This window comes from Hypomesus nipponensis, chromosome 1 (assembly GCF_054491055.1).
Source record: "Hypomesus nipponensis isolate SF chromosome 1, ASM5449105v1, whole genome shotgun sequence".
In the NCBI taxonomy this organism is placed as follows: domain Eukaryota; kingdom Metazoa; phylum Chordata; class Actinopteri; order Osmeriformes; family Osmeridae; genus Hypomesus; species Hypomesus nipponensis.
The window spans coordinates 4,622,148-4,632,500 of record NC_140361.1 but is presented as its reverse complement, the minus strand read 5'-3'; the positions used below and the strand labels follow the sequence as shown (position 1 = coordinate 4,632,500).

The following is a 10,353-nucleotide window of genomic DNA, read 5'->3' as shown; positions in this document are numbered from 1 at the left end:
TGTGTGTGTGTTCTGTCTGACCAGTGTGTTATCCTACCCAGCGGTGAAGAACCTGGTGTCGGGGCAGTTCTTCCTGAACGCCGAGGGAGATTACCCAGAATCCCGTTCTGTCATTGAGAAGGGTGTGGAGTGGGAGTATGACAATGACAACGACAAGGACACCCTGCAGACCAACGGGCCTCTACGGCATGGAGTCCTCGTCATGGTACAGACACACACACACACACATACACACACCTACACACACACTTACACACACCTACACACACACTCACACACACACTCACTCTCACACACACTCATACCTACATGCCTAAACACACACTCATACCTACATGCCTAAACACACACACACACATACACCCCACATTTCCTGTTGTCTAATTCTGTTTGTAATAGATACAATACATCTATTTCAGTTCTAATCCAGTAAGATGAAAGTATAAGGTATGTCAAGTAAGTGAAAGTATACGCTGAGTAAAAAGCTCATGTGTGTAGCATGTATCTAATGAAAGTGTGTGTGATGTGTGCCTGGCCTCCTGTCCAGGTGAGGATCTATGGTGAGGACGAGGTGAACCTGTCCTATAAGTACATCATCAACGCAGACGAGCTGACCACCATCGAGAGCAACACACTGGAGGAGGACTCTGCCTACGAATGGGCCTTCAAGAAATGGTCCTCCTGCTCCCGGCTCTGCGGGGGAGGTATTTCAATGGAACACCGCTAGCACAGGAAGTCTCTCTGGGATGGGGGGGAGGTACTTCAATGTAACACCGCTAGCACAGGAAGTCTCTCTGGGATGGGGGGAGGGGTACTTCAATGTAACACCGCTAGCATAGGAAGTCTCTCTGGGATGGGGGGGGAGGTACTTCAATGTAACACCGCCAGCATAGGAAGTCGCTCTGGGATGGGGGGGGAGGTACTTTAATGTAACACTGCTAGCACAGGAAGTCTCACATCTGGATGGGGGGGAAGTACTTCATGGAACAAAGCTAGCAATGTCTGTAGGGGCTGTCTGTTACAACTGTGTGCGTGAGTGTGCGTGTGTGTGTGTTGTCCCGCAGGTAAGCAGATTGCTCGCTATGGCTGTAGGAGGAGGGCAGACAGTAAGATGGTCCAAAGACGCTTCTGTAAGAACCTCAAGGTCCCTCTGTCAGACATTCAGGACTGCAACAAGGAGGCCTGTCCGCCACCTGAGTATGTTACCATCTATACCCCTGCCTCTCTCTCTCTCCCTCTCTGTCTGTCTCTCTCTCTGTGTCTCTCTCTCTGTATCTCTCTCTGTATCTCTCTCTGTATCTCTCTCTGTCTCTCTCTGTCTCTCTCTGTCTCTCTCTCTGTCTCTCTCTCTCTGTTTCACTATGTCTCTCTCTCTCTCTCTCTGTCTCTCTCTGTCTCTCTCTCTGTCTCTCTCTCTCTGTTTCACTATGTCTCTCTCTGTCTCTCTCTCTCTCTCTCTGTCTCTCTCTCTCTCTGTGTCTGTCTCTCTCTCTCTCTCCCTCTCTCTGTCTCTCCCTCTGTCTCTTCCCCTCTCTCTCTGTCTCTCTCTCTCTCTCTGTCTCTGTCTCTCTCTGTCTCTCTCTGTCTCTCTCTCCCTCTCTCTCTCTCTCTCTCTCTGTCTCTCTCTCTGTCTCTCTCTCTCTCTCTGTCTCTCTCTCAGTACACGTGTGTGACTTCTTGTTAGCATCCCTGGAGGTAGTGAGCGTTCTCTGTGTTGTGTAGGTGGGTGGTGGGTTCCTGGGAGGCCTGCAGTAAGGAGTGTGGAGACACGGGCTCTCAGAAGCGCTCCGTCACGTGTGTCCAGACCTTCCGGAACGAAGCCCCCAGAGAGATCCACATGAAGTACTGCAACGACCTTCGACCCGTGTCACGCCAAGCCTGCAACCGCCAGCCCTGCCCTGGCCAGTGGAGGGAGGGGCCCTGGTCACAGGTGTGTCTGATGACTTCCTGTTGTGTGTGGATTTCATGAGGTGTGCGTGTTTACTTCTTGGTGTGCCTATGGACTTCCTGCTGTGTGTACGTACTCCCTAGTGTGAGTATTTCCTAAGGTGTGTGTGTGTGTAGTGTTTGGTGTCATTTGTTAACACGTGTGTGTGTGTGTGTCCAGTGCTCGGGGTCGTGTGGTAATGGCACCCAGCGCCGGGCGGTGAGCTGTGGCATGCCAGACACCAGGAACAAGTGTTCAGAGAGGAGACCAGTGAACGTCCGCATCTGTCGTCTAGCACCCTGCCTCAGTGAGTCCAGCTTATTATGGGCTGTCATACGGTATCCACCAACACAAACACTAACTTCAAGTTTTAAGTCAATTACAAATAACTGTTATTATTGTTGAATATTAATAATAGAGTTGTACTCGTATGTTTCAGGAATGCTCTTTATTTTCCTGTTCTTCTGAATCTATGTATATTGTATCTTGTGTGTGTGTGTGTGTGTGTGTGTATCTTTCCGCAGAAGGCTCCTCCGACCAGAGCAAGAACAGCAACATCCTGATTCAGTGGTCGCATCCGGACCCCAAACCCCGTAAAACCTCCTTGTTCAGCCGTCAGCCCCGCCTGCGGGCCAGCCTCGCCCCTCTGCTGTGGGCCCTGGGCCCGCCTCTGCTCCTCTCCCTCAGGGGCGGGCTCGCCCCCTGACCCCCCTGCCCCCGCCTGTGGCAGCGCCCCTGTGCGAGCGCCAGCTTTCACCTTCTCTGTGGGGGGGGGGGGGAGGGGGGGGGAAGGGTCTTGTCTCTCGCTGTGTGGGAGAGACAGCCCTGGCTCCTGTCTGTGCTCTATCTCTCTCTCTATCTCTGTCTACAGTGTGGAGCGTTGTGTTGTAACCGCTGGACAGTCGAAATCTAAAAGATTAACATTTAAAAAAACTTTGAGTGGAAAGGGGAATTGTGGGTAAAGACGAGCGGCTGTCGGGCGAGAGCGGCTTGTCGGGGGCGGCTACGTTTTGAGCGAGCGGGCTGTGCGTTGCCTCGGTTACGCTCCTCAGACGCGGGCGGCTGTTTTTTTGTTCCCGCTTCGCCGTGTTAGGGAGACAGGTGGGAGAACAACCACAAGAAAAGAAGACAAAAAAAAAAAAAAAAAGTTTCAAAAAGAAACCGGAAAGCTTTATTGTGAACGTGATCACAATGAGGACATATCTACTAAAGTGTTCATCTCCCATCTGGGTCGATTCTGGAATGAGAGAGGGGGTTTCAAACCATTATTCTGGTTCCATTCTGGAATAAGAGAGCGGGCTCCAAACCTTTATTCTGGTTCCATTCTCATGCTGACAAGAAGTCTGCACAGGAACAGGAAATGATGTAGGCAACCCTTTAGATGTTTTGGTGTGGGGCATGGCTGAGAGGTGAAGAGGCTGGATGAAGGCCACTTCAGCAGGGTAGTCAGACCATCTCATCAGCCAGCTTCTCTCTGACTGTTATACTCAAGCTCAAGAAATGCAGCTTATTTGTGCTTGCAAACTTTAAACAAATACATCTATAAATATATTTGTATTTATATACAGTATATATATATAAATCTAAATCTATATGAGTAACAATAATATGAATAACGATGTTGTACCATGAATAAGCTTGAGCTTATTTGCCTAAACCTTTGGACTGCTATTGATCGATGAGATCCTTGACTGTTAAGTGTATTTTTTTATTGATTTTACATGAATGCGGAAGTAAATCTTTGGTAAGAGCAGAGCGTAGGAGGGGAAGGACAGACGGACTGTATGCAGGACTTGGTCAGCAGGATGCCTCTCCACTGTCTCAGAGGGTCATATCTCTTTTCATTGCTCCTCAGTTCTGTAGGGAAATAATCAGCTTCTGTCATTCAGTACAGTCCATTCACATTCCTCACCCGACGTCACTTGAGGGAGGGGCTGTGTGTGTGTGTGTGTGTTTGTGTGTATGTATGTGAATGTTCTGCATGTAAACTCATCCGTGTGTGCATGCACGCGCGTGTGTCTTCGTTCTGAATGAGAGCAACATTGAGAGTGCGTTTGCACGTTCGCAAACGTTTCACGTGTGAGTGTGTGTGTGCATCTTTGTATATGCGTCATTGTGTGTGCGTGTGTGTCTGCGTGAATGTGGCTGTGTTTGCGTCTGGGTGCGTGCATCTGTGTGTTGGTGTGTTACTATTCATCCTGGCTTCTAGTTCTCATCCAGACACAGAAATACCTCATGAATCTTCACCAGAGAGCGTCCATCTTGTCTTGTCTATCGGACCACCACCATCACCCATTATGAACAATGCCTTATCTTGGATTGAATGTAACGGCATTTATCTGTGAAAGGAGATGGCTTTACTCATACAAGTTTATCAATCACCCAGAATAGAGGCAGCTTCGACCAACTAACAAACTCACATGCCAACCATTAAGACTCCATTGACCAATGGCACGCTGGCCTTGTGTGGTCCCTAAGGGGGCGGAGCCTCTCTGGGGCTCGGGAGTGTAAGCCCCTTGAGGCTGGTCGTTCTGTGTCGTGAGCTCACGTTTCTGTTGTGACTATGTAGCGAGCTATCTGAGGTTCAGTGCAACATGGCTGGGGTGAGACCAGGCCTGACATGGCACTGCAATCCTGTATATAAACATTGGTGTTGACTGTATTTAATAACCTTCATGACTGTTATCTTCTTACTTATGGAAAAAAGAAACTATAATATTATATAATATGGGTAACTGTTTTGTGGCTTCACTGGCCTGCTGTGTGTAGCTAGTTTTGCGTCAGGCTGACGTGGGCTGCATTCAGACGGACCACGTGCACTGCGTCTATATGCACTTTGATTTGATCAGGGAAACTTTATTAATGTTTTGTAAATGTTTCATATGACACTTAACACGTGCCATTCCAGTTTTTACATCGTCATGAAAATTCTGTATTTTATTTATTCGACAAACGACAACAAAACTATATCTTATTATTTTATGTAATCTATTCATTTTATTTATACATTGACTATGAAACTGATTGGTTGATTTCCAAGTAATGAAGTGTTTTACCAAAGTAACTGTGAACTTTCAATACACCTGAGTTCTTTTTCTTATGAACAGAATCTATATTGAGGGGTCATCTCATGGTTTCACTTAACTGTCATTATCAACTGCAAAAGTTGTATGAATAAAAAATGTTGGAAAAATGTTGAAAAGGTTCTCTCAACACAGGTTCTTAGAGATGTAACGTAGTGTCTGAGCCTCCAGCCACCAACCACATACAGACATATTAATGCTTAATCCGAAAATAAAAACTTTATATCAGAGAATAATACCCAGATATGTGAGGTGTCAGCATTAGAATATTCCTCTTAACCGCTTTCTACTCTGGACTAACCTGGCAACCCTGTTTGGCTTGCTCTCTGGACTAAACTGCTGTAGCAACCTTGACAACTGCTCTGGGTGGTCACCATGACAACTTCTCAGGGTGGTCACCATGACAACTACTTTTTCTGGGTGCTTGGGGCTCCTCCCTCTCCTGTGTCTTCTGCTGATGGTTTGGCTTTACTTCTTCTCTTCTGCACTCAGCATGGTGTACACAATCATAAACACACACAGACACACACACACACACTCTCAGATCTCTGTGTTTTCTTCCCAAACAGGCCAGCGTTGTCGCGGAGACCGATCAGTGTTCTGCCGGATGGAGATTTTGAAGAACCACTGTTCTCTGCCGGGGTACCAGAGGATGTGCTGCAAGTCCTGTAGTAACTTCACCCTCACACACACCCTCCCACCCTCCAGTACCTCCCCCACCAGGGTCACCTCCTCCCCCTCCAGGGTCACCTCCTCCCCCACCAGGGTCACCTCCTCCCCCTCCAGGGTCACCTCTTCCCCCTCCAGGGTCACCTCCTCCTCCCCCTCCAGGGTCACCTCCTCCCCCACCAGGGTCACCTCCTCCCTCTCCAGGGTCACCTCTTCCCCCTCCAGGGTCACCTCCTCCTCCCCCTCCAGGGTCACCTCTTCCCCCTCCAGGGTCACCACCTCCTCCCCCTCCAGGGTCACCTCCTCCCCCTCCAGGGTCACCACCTCCTCCCCCTCCAGGGTCACCTCCTCCCCCTCCAGGGTCACCACCTCCTCCCCCTCCAGGGTCACCTCTTCCCCCTCCAGGGTCACCACCTCCTCCCCCTCCAGGGTCACCTCCTCCCCCACCAGGGTCGCCTCCTCCCCCTCCAGGGTCACCACCTCCTCCCCCTCCAGGGTCACCACCTCCCCCTCCAGGGTCACCACCTCCTCCACCACCAGTCAATCCATGGTCACCTCCCATCCTGCCCCTCTGCCCCCACCTGAGATAAGAGACCACAGTCCACACTGGGATCCCACACCAACATCTACACATACGCCAATACACACTGCATACACAACACACACACCTATACACACTGCATACACAACACACACACCTATACACACTGCATACACAACACACACACCTATACACACTGCATACACAACACACATCCCTATACACACTGCATACACAACACACACCCCTATACACACTGCTTACACAACACACACACCTATACACACTGCATACACAACACACACACCTATACACACTGCATACACAACACACACACCTATACACACTGCATACACACCTACACACACCATACACACACCTGCATACACCACACACATACAAGCACACACCAAACACACACCTACAACTATTGCTTCTGAATATAGCACACCATCAACTATGGATCTTGAATATACCACACACACACCCTCAACTATGGATCTTGAATATACCACACACACACCCTCAACTATGGATCTTGAATATACCACACACACACCCGTAATAGTTACCAAGTCAAAGCCAAAGAACAGCCAGAAAAGTGATCTACTCCAAAAGCTCAAACTAAATACAAATCCAAAGAAGAACCCTAAACCAAAAACTATTCCAAAAAAGTCTACACAACCAAAAGCGGTTCCAAAAAAGAATCTTCAACCAAAAAAAGTTCCAAAAAAGAATCTTCAACCCAAAAAAGTTATAAAAAAGAACCCTCAACCAAAATCTGTTCTAAAGAAGACTCAGACAAAAGTCACACCAAAGAACTCTCAGACAAAACCTCCAAAAGAGAGTCAGCCTACTCAGCCTAAGCCAGGTTCTAACATTACTTCAAAAGTAACTGAAAACAAGAACCCTCAACTAAAAACTGTTCTGAAGAAGAACCCTCAACCAAAAAGTGTTACAAAGAAGAACCCTCAACCAAAAAGTGTTACAAAGAAGAACCCTCAACCAAAAAGTGTTCCAAAGAAGAACCCTCAATTAAAAACTGTTCCAAAGAAGAACCCTCAACCAAAAAGTGTTCCAAAGAAGAACCCTCAATTAAAAACTGTTCCAAAGAAGAACCCTCAATCAAAACCAGTTCAAAAGAAGAACCCTCCACCAAAACCAGTTCAAAAGAAGATTCCTAGACCAGAACTAGTAAAAAAATATGACCCTCCACCAAAATCCTCTTCAAAAAATACCTTTCAACCAACTAAAATAAAAAAACATGACCCTCCACCAAAAACTGTTCCACAAAAGAACTCTCTGCCACAAATGTCAGAATTTACCACCACAACCCCAGCCTACCACACAACCAGGGAGAACCCTTTGTTTACCCTCCGGTCCAGCACTGGCACATACACCACAACTCCTAGCATGCACCACACCAGTTCTAGAACTGTCAATATTACCTACGTCAGTAACAACACTAAGGTGACACCCAGTGACATCTTCTATGACATTTCATGGACTGGAACCACAACTCCCAGCAACCTCTTCAACGATGATGTCATAAACCCTACCGAAACCATTTACTTTGATGAAGTCACAATGTCAAGTGGAACCATTCCCTTTCACGATTCTCCTATCCCCAGTGTAACCACTCCCTATGGCGACGTAACAGATTCCAGCAGTGGTGATGTCGCAATACACAGTGGGGATGACATCCCAATTCCCAGCACAACCTTGCCCTACAGTGATGATGCCATAATATCCAGCGGAACTGTGATGTTTGACGGTAATGATGATGTCACAGTCTTTGTCCCCACTGTTTTCAGTGATAATTGGTCAGATCTAACCACCTCTACCTGGCTAGACCTACCAGAGTACATCCCTCTCAGTGTCACTGTCCCCATGGAAACCCAGACGCCCCCTCCAGAACTGACCCCCACCACTGCATCTCTGACAACAATCACCATGACAACCACTGAGCAGAGTCCTGCCCAGTCCACTGGGGAGGAAAGCAATGCCATCCACCTCCCCGACGGGCTGGGGGGCGGGGACAGCTACCTGTCCCAGACCAATCAAATCGCGCGGCGCAGAGTGTTCCTCAGGGAACGCACGCGCAACAAACGCATCGAGGAGTTGCTGGAGGAGAAGAGAAACTTCCTGCTCCGCATGAAGAGAGGGCACAGCACCTGACTGCCCCCCCCCCTTGGTCCTAAAACCCCTCTGTTCTCTCTTATAGAGATGGACTTCTGCTGTGGCAGACTGACTTTATATCAGCTAGCCTGACCGCTGGCTGCTGGGATTCAGACACACACACACGCACAGACTCACACACACACACACACACAGACACACACAGACTGTCACACACACACACACACACACACACACACACACACACACACACAGACTGTCACACACACACACACACACACACAATAAGCAACATAGCAAACTGGACTGTGGAGTGCCCGTATCTCTGAGCGAAACACATCTTGCTGTGTCTGGTCACCCTTGCTGCCATGTGCAGCTCTGTGAGTAAATCAATGATTTCTAGAAGATTTCTGTCCTCTTCTGTGCTAAAACAAAATCAAAGAATCTTGATTTATTCATGTGTATCATATTTTCTAGAAGCCAAAAAAGAAAAAAAAAGAATAAATGCCTTTTTGTATCGACAGCATTCTCTATAGAAGCTTTCAGGGTGCGTTCTGTTTCGTATCTGGTTTATTATGGGACCAACTGTGACCCAGGCAACTGTCTGTACCATAGCTGTACATATCTCAAACCTAATGTTGAATATTTATTAAAGTTCATGTGCCTGTGGTATTTACACTTGGACTTGTTGTGTGCCACATTCTTATTCCTAACTACAGTGCTTTTTATGCAACATATACTTTCTCTCTCTCCCTCTCCGTGTCTCTCTCTTTCTGTCTGTGTGTCTCTATTGATCTCTTCCTCACTCTATCTCTATCTATCTTTCCCTCCCTTCCTCCCCATCCCTTCTACATGTTAGCGGTGAGCTGGAAGAAGTGCACCACTAGAGGGAGACAGAGCACCAGCTGCCCTGTCCTGCGCCCACCGTGCCTCACCTCTGTCTCTGACATCCACAACACATCACCCTGCAGAAACACCACCTCTGTCTCTGTCATCCACAACACATCACCCTGCAGAAACACCACCTCAGTCTCTGACATCCACAACACATCACCCTGCAGAAACACCACCTCTGTCTCTGTCATCCACAACACATCACCCTGCAGAAACACCACCTCAGTCTCTGACATCCACAACACATCACCCTGCAGAAACACCACCTCTGTCTCTGTCATCCACAACACATCACCCTGCAGAAACACCACCTCTGTCTCAGTCATCCACAACACATCACCCTGCAGGAACACCAGCCCCACCCTGCTCTTCCTGGAAGTCGGCCCCTTAAAGGGATAGTTCACCAACATTTCATAGTGTCATCATTGTTGCCTTATGTTAAAGTGCTCGACAGGGATATAGGAAGGCTGCTGTCTGGTTCCTGGTTGGTGAGCTCAGAACTGTTCCAACGTGACACTGATCTAAAACCGAGGACGATTAAAAGTTTCTTGACATTTTGGTGAACTAATCCTTTAATCCCGCTAACTACTCCTGGTCAGATACATGTTCAGTGTTCAGAGCCACTCTGTGGGGGTGGTGATGCCATCCTGCATGGGAACACTCAGACAAAGGAAATGAAGGGAAAGCTATGGGCCTCTACATTTACATTACATTTACATGTATTCATTTAGCAGACGCTTTTATCCAAAGCGACTTCCACGAGAGAGATTCACAAAGTGCATAGGTCACTGATAATAACAAGAAGATAGACCCAAAGCATTGCGGGTAGCCAAAACAAGAAGCACACATTGTGAACAACCAAAAAATAACCGCCAAAGGGAAGAACCATAAGAGCATGTAGTTAAGCAAGTTACAATTAAACAACATGAATCTCTAAGTGCAAGTGTACCTGTAAAAAAAAGCAGCAACAGTAAAAAAATAAATAAATAAGATTAACTAAAATAGAATATTGAATGATTCATGTCGGCAGTGAAAGTGTTTCTTATGAACACACGGGATATAAATTGTGCGTGTGTGTGAGCCAGCCTGACCCGTAGCAG

The 10,353-nt window shown here is 47.6% G+C and overlaps 1 protein-coding gene across 1 annotated transcript in view; it reads left to right on the top strand.

Annotated features, from left to right (window-relative positions):
- Positions 1-9,043, top strand: part of LOC146302122 (A disintegrin and metalloproteinase with thrombospondin motifs 2-like) — a 65,445-nt gene extending 56,402 nt beyond the window's left edge. Inside the window, exons 16-22 of the mRNA XM_084703816.1 lie at positions 42-205; positions 548-704; positions 1,065-1,197; positions 1,723-1,930; positions 2,108-2,234; positions 2,452-2,520; positions 5,580-9,043. Coding sequence (XP_084559942.1) covers positions 42-205; positions 548-704; positions 1,065-1,197; positions 1,723-1,930; positions 2,108-2,234; positions 2,452-2,520; positions 5,580-8,398 — 3,677 coding nt within the window. The 3' untranslated portion in view covers positions 8,399-9,043. The remainder of the gene's footprint in view (positions 1-41; positions 206-547; positions 705-1,064; positions 1,198-1,722; positions 1,931-2,107; positions 2,235-2,451; positions 2,521-5,579) is intronic.
- The last annotated feature ends 1,310 nt before the right edge of the window (positions 9,044-10,353 follow it).